The sequence below is a fragment of the Lithobates pipiens genome, unplaced genomic scaffold (genome assembly GCF_037356315.1).
Source record: "Lithobates pipiens isolate NorthernLeopardFrog02 unplaced genomic scaffold, aLitPip1_a1.2 Scaffold_27, whole genome shotgun sequence".
NCBI lineage: Eukaryota > Metazoa > Chordata > Amphibia > Anura > Ranidae > Lithobates > Lithobates pipiens.
The window spans coordinates 45121588-45135184 of NW_027507788.1; the positions used below are offsets into that span (position 1 = coordinate 45121588).

Below are 13597 nucleotides of genomic sequence, written 5' to 3' on the forward strand. Positions count from 1 at the left end.
TTTATGAAAAGCAAAAAGCTTGCATATGTAATTATTTAAAATACTTGATTTGACTGTGATTTTACCTGCATTTTTAAAAAGATGATAGTCTCTCTCTCTAGTCTCCCTCTATCTAGTCTCCCTCTATCTAGTCTCCCTCTCGCTAGTCTCCCTCTCGCTAGTCTCCCTCTCGCTAGTCTCCCTCTATCAAGTCTCCCTCTATATAGTCTCCCTCTCGCTAGTCTCCCTCTCTCTAGTCTCCCTCTCTCTAGTCTCCCTCTATCTAGTCTCCCTCTATCTAGTCTCCCTCTCGCTAGTCTCCCTCTCTCTAGTCTCCCTCTCTCTAGTCTCCCTCGCTCTAGTCTCCCTCTCTCTAGTCTCCCTCTCTCTAGTCTCCCTCTCGCTAGTCTCCCTCTCGCTAGTCTCCCTCTCGCTAGTCTCCCTCTCGCTAGTCTCCCTCTCGCTAGTCTCCCTCTATCTAGTCTCCCTCTCTCTAGTCTCCCTCTCTCTAGTCTCCCTCTCTCTAGTCTCCCTCTCTCCAGTCTCCCTCTCTCTAGTCTCCCTTTATCTAGTCTCCCTTTATCTAGTCTACCTCTCTCTAGTCTCCCTCTCTCTAGTCTCCCTCTCTCTAGTCTCCCTCTCTCTAGCATACAAGTCCTCTGCATCATCTATTTGATTAAACATGACTTTTCTCAGTTGCAGTTAGCAAGTTCTTCTAGTTTACTATTTCTTGTTTCTTTTCACTTCTTTTAGTGGTTCACAATGGTGACAAGCCTAAATCCAGACACAGGAAGCATGCTTCAGCCAGGCGAGTTTTAGGGGTGACTAGTTAACAGGATCAGAGTAGCAAGTACAACTGGAAATGATACGGCCAGAGATTAGTTTACTGCTCAACCTCTGAGTGACCCATATCCTCCATACACAGGTTCATGGACAAATTAATCTGCTGCGGTGAAATACCAAGCACTCTCTAATCCACACAAATTAGGTTGCCGAAAAAAACTTTTATTCTTTCAATGTCATTTTTAGTAACTTAGATGCACAATCATCAACCCTTTGAAGTGTCATGTTAAAGTAATTCTAAAGTCTTAACGTTTTATACATTACAATACTTGTTTTCCCCCTCCCTTTCCCTAAACAATTAAGTCTGTTGACCTTGTTGTAGCTCCTCTACCTTCTTACAGGACACACACAGGTACCATAGGCTTCTGATGCTGCCAGTCAAATCCTGTGAGTAGAGAGAAGGTGGGGGGGGGATGTTTGAGCAACGCTGTGTGCATCTATAGGCGCACACTGCCTGGCTCAGGAGTGTGCCCGCACTGATGCCTGCATAGCAAGCAGCACTCGTAATAAGAAGGGGCAAAGTGTGCCAGCTGGGGACTCCAGAAGAGGAGGCAAGGGACCACTGTGTGCATTATCATTGCACAGAGCAGGCAAGTATAACATCATCTTTATTTTAACCACTTGAAGTCCGGGCCATAGTCTAATGACGGCTACAGCGTGGACCTCAATTTCCGGGAGACCATCATAGGACGTCCTCCCCTGTACACGCTCCCTGCGCACGCCCTGCAGGCTGCACGGGGAACGAGCTGTGATCACCGAGTCACTGAGACTCGGATGATCACCGATCCGAGTAAGGGGCCAGTCCTGACCCCTTACCATGTGATCAGCTGTCACCCAATGACAGCTGATCCCATGAAGTAAACAAAAGCTCGGTAATCATTTATTTTTCTCCTCGCGCTGTCAAAAAAATAAAATGTTATGTTAAAGGGACATCGGTCCCAAAGAGGAAGGATCACAGGCACCTCATCTGTGCCAATCAGTACCCCCTGCCAGTGCCACCTGTTATTGCCACCTGCCAGTGCCCATAGTGCCCACCACTGCCACCTATCAATGCTCACCAGTGGTGCCAATCAGTGCCACCTATCAGTGTAAGCAATCAGTGCCCATTATTGCCACCCATCAGTGCCCATCACTGCCACCCATCAGTGCCCATCACTGCCGCCTCATCAGCGTACATCAATGAAGGAGAAAAATAATGTTTGCAAAATTTTATGACAAAATATTTAAAAAAAAAAATTTGGTCTTTCAATTTTTTTAACAAAAAATAAAAACCAGAGGTGATCAAATACTACCAAAAGAAAGCTCTATTTCTGGGGAAAAAAATATAAAAATGTAATTTGGGTACAGTGTTGTATGACTGCACAATTGTCATTCAAACTGCATCAACGCCGAAAATTGGTCTGGGCAGGAAGGGGGTTTAAGTGCCCAGTAAGCAAGTGGTTAATGAGGCTTTAAAGCGTATATCAAGTCAATTTTATGTTTATTAAAAGTCCATTCACACACAGAGGCACAGCTAGGCCCTGCCCCTGCTTTCTCCTCGTTGGCTTACTGAGTGTGACTGTCTCAGCCAACGAGGAGGAAGAGTCCCCGGAGAGCAGAGTCTCTCATGCACATTGCTGGATTGTGATGGGGCTAGGTAAGCTATAGGGGGGCTGGGGGGGGGCACTGCATAGACAGACTGCCACTGCATAGAATGCATGAAGGTAAAAAACCTTGAGCCTTTAGAACCACTTTAAATATACCTCCAATAGTGAGCTAATACATAAAAACAAACCAATTAAAATGTATCAAGTTTTTCATAAAATATCTTTCAAAGAGGAGTTAAAAACAAATCATGTATATATGCATTGGGAGTAAATTTACACAGGAAGTAAATAAATTGATCTTGATGTGTCACAATAAAGAGTACACGGAAACGAGAAACAAGCTCTACGCATTTCACAGACAAATGTGTGTAAGGAAGACATCCTAAACTCATCTAGATTCTCACCAGCTTTTTCCCTATAAATGCCAACAAAAGGAAGGGGGATGGTATCAAAGGGCGACCAAAAACAGGCTCTACCGGCCTGTGGTGGGATTCGCTCCACACACCTGTCAAAACTGATATAAATGTATCCGTCCAGAAGATTGTGAGTAGGCATATAACCAAGAAAAGCCACATTGTATATTGCTTACTGAATGTAAATTCATCAAAAAGCCATTACTCCAGGTCCACCCTATGCCGTTCACTATAGCCTCCCGCTCCCATACCACTGCAATGGTAATTCCAGTTCCATTTAGGATCCTTTTCCTCCAGGAAAAGTGGGAAAGAGTGAATCGAGGAATCTACACTGCTGGCCATTTTCTATCTGGATATCTGCTTGTATGCAACCACTGTTGCGTTAACAGTTTTCCACCCAGCTCCTTTGATTTAGAAATTGAATTTTTCCAAGCTGGATGGTGCCAAAAGGGGTACCCACAGTTCATATTTCAGCTGATTAAACAGGAATTAGGGGATATGTGAATATATGGCCAACTTAGGGCTGACCATAGAACGTTCTTTTTTTGATTAAGCCAGCTTGTTGATCATTAGATCAATTTCTGTTGAGCGGGAGCAGCCAGAATTTTGATTTATTTAAGGGCAGCGTAAAGCTGAGTTTCACCCCCCCCCCCCCCCCAAAAGTAAAAGTCAGCAGCTACACATGCTGTAGCTGCTGGCTTTTAATATTAGGACACTTACCTGTTCTGGAATCCAGCGATGTCAGCACCCCAGCCGATGTTTCCATCGGTTGCCGGGTGCTTCCGCCACCAAAGCCGGTAAGGGAACCCGACAGTGAAGCCTTGCGGCTTTACAGCTGGTTCCCTACTGCCCATGAGCTCCCTTACTGGCTGGCAGCAGGGGAATGTGGAGCGAAGGCCGAACTTCTGACGTACCTCGCCGTGGCAAAGTCCGATGGAAGTGGGGACAGGGTACCTGCAAAAAACTGGTACCCCCCCCCCCCAAAGGTACCAAATGTGGCACCAGAGGGGGGGAGGAATCAGTAAAACAGAAGTTCCACTTTTGGGTGGAACTCTGCTTTAAAGAGGAAGTAAACTCTCCCACTCTGATGCTTCTTTTCATTTAGTCCATTATAATAAGTAATTATCAGACTATAGCCACTGTAATCCAGCCCAAATCGCATATGACTTACTGTTTAAAGAAACTTTAAAAAACTTGTCTCCAGGGGTTAGGCAGCGCCATCTTAAGTATTCTTTTCTGAGTCCACAGTGGAGTGTATTTCCGCCCTTACATTGAGCACTTCCTGTACTGTTAACCAAGCCTCCTTCTCAATCCAACGTTTCTATGGCAACCCTGTTTCCCTGTTCATAGCTGACTTGTTTTATTTCATAGTATTTACTTGTGCTGATGTCTAATGTTTCCCTTTGTCAGTCTTATCAGCTTCAGCTGATAAGACTGCAGTAATGGGCAGGTTTACATTGTATGTCATGTCACATGGTCACATAGTGTGTAGGAGGAAGCTCTGAATGAGTCTGAAGTCTCCTGGGAGTTCAGCGTTGTGCCGTAGGAAGTCCTGATAACAGATAGATAAGACATAGAGAGTGTGCCGTAAATCAGGGGAGATCTGGGCAAGGTAGGAGATATCTACAAGCAGTGTTCATTAGGATTTTTTATGCTGATTTACATGGGACAAAGTTGTGGGGGAGGGTTTACAACCACTTTAAGAGCAACTTTTGATGAATATACACACTGAGGCCCATATCGGTATACTTGTCAAGGTGGAAAGGGTAAAAATTTGCTAAAGTTTGGCTGATATCTCCTTTCACACTAATAAAACCTCTATATATGGATGGTGGTAACACACAATCCTATTGTTACAAAGTAGATTTAATCATGAGAAATTATTTATTCAGGGCAGGGATCAGCAGAAATACACAAAAGGATGCTTAACTAAAAGGTATCAAGAATGATTATGATCCTTTATAATGCTAGTATAAATAAAACACCAAACCACACTCGTCACCCTCCACTGAAATGCAAGACATACCTTAGCTGCCTACCTACTAAGCAGGATGGGAATGTATTTTGTGTATTGAATGGAAAGTGTTGACAACAGCCCTATGGATATTAAGACGTGACCTTTTTGGCGTAGAAAGCTTACTCATAAGTAATCTGCACTAGCTTAGGTGTGAACACACAAATTGTTCAAGAAGAGTAACACCTCCAAGTATGTGTATACTGAGTATATATGGGTTTTCTCTTTCTCATTCATTTTAATAAATCCCATTAAAGGTAGACTCCATAACACATACCATATGGTATTATCGGCACTGCCTGCCGGGCCTTTGACTATTTGCCCTGGCACTGTTTGGTAAACCAGGCTCCACCATAGAGAATATTCTCTAGTTGCCATTACGTAGGGGTTTTTGGAAAATTTGCAAGACAAGGAATCCTAATTATATTAAATGATCTTTAAAAAAAAAAATGATATTGGTCTAGCCTGGTTAGATCTACTTTTGCATAGCTTGCCTTCCTGCGGGCTGCTGGAGATAAATTCAGTGTGGTTGCCTGTGCTACATACAGTGAGTGCTGGTCTCTCTTGGGTCCTATTCGGGCAACTGGTCTTCTGTATACCACTGAGAGAATGTCTTGTATTTTTGTCAATGGATATAGAGAGTTCTCTGAATAAACGAGGCAGAAAATAGGTGGATTACGTCACGATCACCACCTTGTCCAATCAGAAAATGCCTTATTATTCACAAAAAAAAAGAAAAAATGGTGGCAGTGCTTAGCGAGTGGCCGTCTCTGTTCAGTACGCAGAAAGCAAGTCTCAGAAGAGACTAGCGCCGACTGGATGTAGCTTGGGCTATAAAGTGAATATCTGCATCCCCAGTGGCCCCCCGGATGTAAGCAATGAAGAATTAGATGTAGTCAAGCCGGAGCAATGCAACTTTAAAAATAAGATAATTCCTGGGAGTTCAGCTTTAAATTACTTTTTGCAGTCTGTTTTTCACACCCTTCAGAAAAGCAATATTCATACACATATTCCATCCCCACTGAAGTGCACAGGAAGCGTTACATGTAGAGAAAAATAATTTGCAGGACAGGGGAGCTACATGGTTTGAAAATAATCCCCCCCCCCCCCCCCCCAGTCTGCAAAGGCCTTGCTCAATCTAGTAGCATAGCATTCTGAAAACATTTATAAAAAGCTGATTTTAGTGGGCAACGACTAAATACATTCTGACAATTGCAGTGTTTCCTGGATTGCATTAAGAAATCAATGAATGATTTTATTTGCCGATTAGAGATTCTCAAACCTCTTACTAAACTGAATCGAGTGAATCAAACAATTTATATGTTGGATTTCAAAGCACACATTAATAAATGCACAAGTGCTAATCGTTTCTGTATCCAATGAATGTTGTCAAAAATGGTCCATATAAAAAAATTTAAAAAATTCTTACTGCCCTTGTTAAGTCTCCGCTATGGGAGAATGAAAGGGAGGATTTGATTGGTTGCTAGAACTGTCTTTTAAATACCTCATAATAGGCCAAAGGTTCATTTGGCTTACCCATTTCTAAGGACTCTGGCTGTAAACCTGCAGCGTGGGTCAAGTGATGTTTTTCTATATACCTGAAAAGAGGCGGATGCAAGATATTTCATAGCTTAAAAAGGGAGGTGAGGTGAGCTTTCATCATTTATATGCTCATCACAAAGTCCGTTCCTGAGTTCACACCACCATGTCAGAATCTGCATTGATGTCAGAGGGCTGCATGCTTTCCCAGCGAATCAGCATTTGTAAGTCAACAGAAAGCCAGCGAAGGCCCGGCACACCATCACCCGATGAGGACACGGGCAGGTTATCACACGCATTTGAGGAATCCATTCTGCAAGGATCACACCTGTTTAGAGTTACAGGTACTTGTGCACCAATGTATCTGATATTTGAGGGTGCGTAAAAGTTAAAGCGGGGTTCCACTGTATCCAACTTTTTTTTTTTTGGGCAAAATGACAATGATTAAGATTATTAGATATATGACTCACTTGTTCCGTTTTAAAGACTTTCAGTTTTCAACGCATAAAAAAACTTTTGATGCTGCCGGTTGTCATTTTGCCTGTGGGCATCATCCTCTTCCGGGACACTGTGCTGCTGTGGACCAGCATGCACCGCCCGTTCGAGCGCCGATCTCGCGCATGCGCAGTAACTGCAGATTGGAGTGCCGTCAACACCTCAGGTCGCCATCATAACGTGCGGCGTCGTAGGAAGTCCCGCCCCATTGTGATGGCAACTGAGATAAAAATGGTTTCGTAATCCCGTGATAACTCGCGCCTGGCCGCCACACTGACTCCTGGGAACAAGAAAAAAGGATCCCAAGAGACAGTGCGGCAGAAAGGAAGTGTGGACCTGGACGCTGTAACCCCGCCCCTATCCGCAGTCACACCGTCCATATCCGCAGCGACCAGGACCCGGAAATGGCCAGAAATAAATCACAGAAAAAGTGACATGAAAGGTAAAGGTCCTCTTTGTATATAGAAGCGAAAAACAGTATTAAGGAGAATTTTTTTATGATTCGGGTGGAGCTCCGCTTTAATACTTTCAAGGCCTAAAGTTGAAATCCTCAGTTTTTTATCACTTTTAGCAGACAAACCTTTATACTCTTATTAATCTGTTAATCCTTGCCTATGTTCCTGTTTAAACTGGTGCCATATTAGCTGCCCCAGGTTTCCTGTTTCAGGGTGGCTCCTTTCTCGTGCATCATCCTATAAAGCCACCCTTGTATGGAGGAATGAGAGTTGTGTCTCCCTACACTGTGTGCATTAATAGAAACACACCCCTGTAGCCTAGGATGGCAAGACAATCCCCTTCTCTTCCCTTGTCTAAGCTGGCTCCAGACTGCACTGTCCACTGGTAACACTTTCCTGTAAAGAGAAACAGCACTGAGAGAGCAGAAACCAGCAAATTGCAAGTGCTGGGTGAGAATTTTAACAAATAGTTTACTAAAATCTGTTTAAAGGAGAAGTCCAGCCTGAGCTCGCTAGGCTGGGCTTCTCCTATGGGTCTCAGGAGTGCAATTTGTTTCGTACTCCTGTGACCTGTTTTCAGCAGAGAGCAATCTGAAGTCCGCCCTCTGCTGACGTCACCAATATCAGTCTAGGCATTGCGTCATCCTGACAATAAAGTCTGGATCCGCCAGCTGCCTGGACTGATAGCAATCTCAGCCTCTCAGTGAGCTGCTGAGACGGCCGTTCCCCACCCCTCCAATGAGTGCGGAGGAGCAGAGCAAGAGAGCTGTTGATTGACAAGCAGTAGCTTTCCGCTCGGGGAGCTGAGAGAACCGAGCCATTGGCGATGTTCAATTGCTTGGTTCTCAGTGCAGAGACGCCGGGGGGCAGATGCAGCATCGGACCGAGGCAAGTATAAAACTGCAATAACCCCCAAACCCATACTTCTCTTTTAGCCCTCGTACACACGGTCGGACATTCCGACGGAAAATGTCCGATCGGACCGCGTTGTCGGATAATCCGACCGTGTGTGGGCTACATCGGACTGTTTCTGTCGGAATATCTGACCGACGACATTTTAGAGCTGGGCTATAAAATTTTGTGACAACATGATCCGATGTTTGTAGAGAATTCCGATCGGACAAAGTGCCACGCATGCTCAGATCAAATTCCTAGACCAAAGCTATTGGCTACTAGCCTGAACGTAGTCCCGTCGTAATGAAATAACATCATCACGTTATGTACGATCGGATTTTCCGACAACTTTGTCCGACCGTGTGTATGCAACACCAGTTTCAGACAAAATCCGTCAGACTGTCCGACCGTGTGTACAAGGGCTTAGGCTGGATTCGCACCTATGCATTTTTAGTGCTTTTTGCATTTTGCAGATTTTCACTACAGAACATGTGCCATAGGAGCCCATGTTAAATGGACTGTAGTACAAATCTGCAAAATGCAAAAAGCACTAAAAAAGTATAGGTGTGAATCCAGCCTTAAGGACTCGTTCACACCATACATGCATGAAAACTGATGGGAACTGGAAGGAAAACCGTGCAGATTTCACTTGCAGACACATCAGTTCTCATTTGCGTCAGTTATGTGCCCTGTTCACACCAATATTGAGGTCATGTCAGTTTTTTTTCCCCATGAAAAAAAACTGCTTACACGTTGCAGATTCCTGCACAGATAAAATCTGCACATTGAGGTGTAAATAGGGCACATAGAGAACCATTGTTCTTGTTGTGCCCTTGCAGAATGCATGCAGAACAATTGATGTCTCTACACCATGGTGTGAATGAGCCCTAATATATTGTACTTAATGTGTTAAGCTAAAAACACACAGTTTAATAGTACTTTAATGATGAATGGTCTAACAAACAGGATTTTTTTAATTTATTTTTTTATTTATTATTAACCACTTGCCGCCCGCCCTATAACAGATACACGGCGGCATAGTGGTTTCAAAATCCTGACCGGACGTCATATGATGTGATCAGGATTTTGAGCCGCTGAGCGCCCCCGGGGGAGCGCATCACGGTGATCGTTGTTGCGGGGTGTCAGTCTGACACCCTGTAACTACGATCTCGGTAAAGAGTTTCCGACGGAGACTCTTTACCACATGATCAGCCGTGTCCAATCACGGCTGATCACAGTGTAAATAGGAAGAGCCGGTGATCGGCTTTTCCTCACTCGCGTCTGTCAGACGCGAGTAGAGGAGAGCCGATCGGCTGCTCCTCTGACAGGGGGGGTCTGTGCTGATCGATTATCAGCGCAGCCCCCCAAGGATGCCCACACTGAACCGCCAGGGACGCCACCAGACCGCCTATCCATGCCACCCATCCATATCAATCCGTGCCAGCTATCAGTGCCAATTTCTGCCACCTATCAGTGCCCATCCGTGTCGCCCATCAGTGCCACCCATCAGTGCCGCCTATCAGTGCCGCCTATCAGTGTCCATCAATGCCACCTCATCAGTGCCACTTCATTGGTGCCACCTCATCGGTGCCCATCAGTGCCGCCTTATCAGTGCCCATCAGTGTAGCCCCATCAGTGCCCATCAGTGAAGGAAGAAAACTTACTTATTTACAAATTTTTAAAACTGAAACAAAAAAAACATATTTTTTTTCAAAATTTTTATTTTTTTATTTGTTTAGCAAAAAATAAAAACCATAGAGGTGATCAAATACCACCAAAAGAAAGCTCTATTTGTGGGGAAAAAAATTATACAAATTTCATTTGGGTACAGTATAGCATGACCGCGCAATTGTCATTCAAAGTGCGACGGCGCTGAAAGCTCAAAATTGGTCTGGGAAGGAAGGTGTTTAAGTGTCCGGCATTGAAGTGGTTAAGGCCTTGTTCTGCATGTACCTGTTCACGCTAGAAGATGCAGATTTTTTCTGAGCAGGAATCTGCAACGTGTATGCAGTTTTCTGCACAGGAAAAAACAAAACGGGCGTGACATTAACATTGATGTGAATAAGGCACATAACTAACATGCATGAAAACTGATGTCAATGTGCATAAAAAATGAGGTAAACATATATAAATTGACGACAGTTTTTCCATCAGTTTGTTGGTGTGAACCTGCCCTAAAAGTTATTGGAACACTTGATCATTTTTTCCTTTATTCCCTGTGATGGAATAGGATGTAATCAAAAGTATGCTATTTTTTTTTTGCATATTTTCCAATGCATCATATGAACAGAGTCTCTTTAAAGAGGCCGCCAATCCTGAACTCTTTTAAGAACGCTATTTCTCCTGCGGTCATGCTGATTGCTTTGGCTTTGATGCCTCTATGTCTCTGAGCCACTGACCTGAAACAGACAGAGAGATAAGGACTTCTTACACTCATTAACAGCATGCTTGTTCTAGTCCTTTGACTTAAACACCTAAGTCAGGCAAAGCCAGGCAACTCCAGAAAATGTAATGCTGCGTACACACGACCGGACTTTCCGGCAGAAAAGGTCCGGCGGTCTTCCCGACGGAGTTCCAATGGACTTCCGACCGAACGGACTTGCCCACACACACGAACGGACCAAAGTCAGTTAGTTTTGAACGTGATGACGTACGACGGGACTAGAAAAGGAAGTTCAATAGCCAGTAGCCAATATCTGCCCTTGTGTCGTATTTGGTCCGTTGGACAAGCATACAGACAAATGGTTTTCCTGATAGAAATTGATTCCATTGGACAGATTTGAAACATGTTCTATTTCTAGGTCCGTCAGAATTTTTGAAGAAAAAAGTACGATGAAGCCAACACGCAATCGGAATATCCGATGGAATGATTCTGTCTGACCTTTCCTGGTGGAAAGTCCAGTCATGTGTATGCGGCACTACAGGCTCTGGGATTTCAATGCTTATTCCAATGATACAAATGCAAAGAAATCTTCAGACAATCTCACTGGGTCTGGTGAGGCTGCTTTCATACACACAGGCCTCCCTCAATGGGTATCTGGTGGTATCTCGAAGTGCAAAGTGCCTTTAAGTGTTGGTAATACAGTCACATAAAAACAGACAATTGGTTTTGGGGAAAAACGCTGCTCCTTCATCTGGGCTTAGAAGAATGGAATAAGAGCTTTAATGGACTCTATAACCAAATGTATCTATTTCTGATCTTAAGGATGACAATTATAACAATGTAATCAGCAGCAGTCAGACAACACCAGGCAAATAGTGTTCAGAGATGGAGGCCAACAAGTCCAACAGCCCTCCAACCCACTTACTATCACCGGGCCCCTATGGCATCACTACAATGGGCTTGCTATGAAGTACCTGGATATGGGGGAGCATGAGAGGATTTGTTATATTGAACTTGATTTGAACATTGTAACATGAAGTGGGGGGGGGGGGGGTGACATTATTAACCATTTGTAATCTCTGACACCATTCGACATGGAGCTTACACAATGTTAGAGCTACTGGAGGAACGGAGCGGCAGGGGAGCATAGGATGGGCGAGTATAAGCAGGTCATGGGGATGTCACGTTAACAAGAGTAAGATAGGATCCTTTCAAATAATGGATTTTGGACTTGTTTAAATTCCTCTTAATTATACCTATGCAGATATATAAATAACAAAATGATTGGCTGCACACAAAACATTTTCATTTCTGAGCATGTAAATGTTCATTAGAGGCAGGGTTAGGCAGATTACTATGCACAGTAGACAAGGCGGTGGCTTTTCCTGTATATTTATTGGCCATGTGTTTCATCTCACCATCAGCCTTACAGTATATACTGTATATATTTACACACTGCCACACTATTCAGAAAGTTAGGGCATTGAACGTTATTGTGACATTTCATTTCAGCTCTGATAAATTATATTCATACTGCATTTAACTGAATCATTTATTTGGACAATGCCTTAGAACAAAAGATAAGGCAGTAGGCAGAACTACTGTGATGTCAGTGAATGCAGCACTGTGTGTTAGACCAACAATATATACTGCGCACTTCTGATCACCAGTCCTGGGGGCTCATACTAAATTTGTAATGAAGGCCAACTGTTTGCCAAGATCCTTTCCAATTTTGCTATAACCAGTTCTGATTTTATAGCATATACTAGGCTATCTTTTTTTTTCACATCTCTCTTTTTCAAGATGACCATACACAGTTTAATAATTACAACTGATGTGACTAATTTGAGTTTCATTAGCAAAAATCAGGATGTGTACAAAGAGGACTGATAACAAGGTATTCATTATTTTGCACCAAGATCTTCTTTCTCATATTTTATATATATATATATATATATATATATATATATATATATATATATATATATATATATTCATAAGTGCCCCAGGGAACTTCAAGGTCCAGGACTTGCCTATATGCAAATCTTTTCAGTTTGGGAAGCTGAGACGTGACAGCCCCCTTCTGCACATCACTAATGGTCCCTAGTAGGCAAGAGCAGGGCATACAAGAGCTACACTATCCAAGAGAAGTTGAGCTTTGATGCTCTGGCATGATTATGAAGATATCCAGGTTCCTGATTTTCATTGAAACTATTAGTCGAGCACAGCCAGGTATCCTTTATGCATATAAAAGAGAAGTTACCTGCTATCTTGATGTTCATGTGATTATCTAGCAAAAGGTTTTCAGCCTTCAAATCCCGATGGACTATATTGCAACTGTGACAGTACTCCACAGCAGATAGGATTTGCCAAAACTTCCGTCTAGCTTCTGCTTCACTGAGACGCCCATGGTTAGCCAAATAATCTGTGGGGAAAACCAATGAAATTCTTTATGAACAAAAATGCTGAGTTAGAATTATAATTTCCATAAAGCACTGATAATAAATCTGTCAATGGACCTCACTAGAACCAACTTAATAACTTAAAGTATTCGGTTTGAATTCTGTCCTTTAAAGATCACTTACAAGCAGACTTCTATGTTTTCAAAGTATATCTAAAGCCCAAACTTTTTGTTTTGGTCTGGATAGAGTAAAGAATGGGTAAAACCCATCCGGTTTTGCTATCTGTGTCCCATTGCAAAGGCTGGAATTTTCTTCCTGTCCAATAGAAACAACTAAACGTAAGAGGAAAGATATAAGGGAACTATGATTGTCACCACAACTAATGTTAATTTTAAATATCAATTCATTTTTCTTCTGGGGCAAGAGTTGTGTGTTTTAGGCAAGTTAAAATGGACTCCCAGGCGATACATATTAGAAGGAAATCCTAGTTCAGAACCCCAAATTGCTGCCACTACAACACTACTTGGCCTCACCTCAGTCTTGACTGTCCCACAAAGGGAAGGAAAGGTGGATATATTTCAGGTAACAATTATT

At 43.1% G+C, this 13597-nt stretch overlaps 1 protein-coding gene across 1 annotated transcript in view; it reads right to left on the minus strand.

Annotated features, from left to right (window-relative positions):
• Positions 1–13597, minus strand: part of SIK2 (salt inducible kinase 2) — a 221971-nt gene that overhangs the window by 74052 nt on the left and 134322 nt on the right. Inside the window, exon 4 of the mRNA XM_077456934.1 lies at positions 12865–13026. Coding sequence (XP_077313060.1) covers positions 12865–13026 — 162 coding nt within the window. The remainder of the gene's footprint in view (positions 1–12864; positions 13027–13597) is intronic.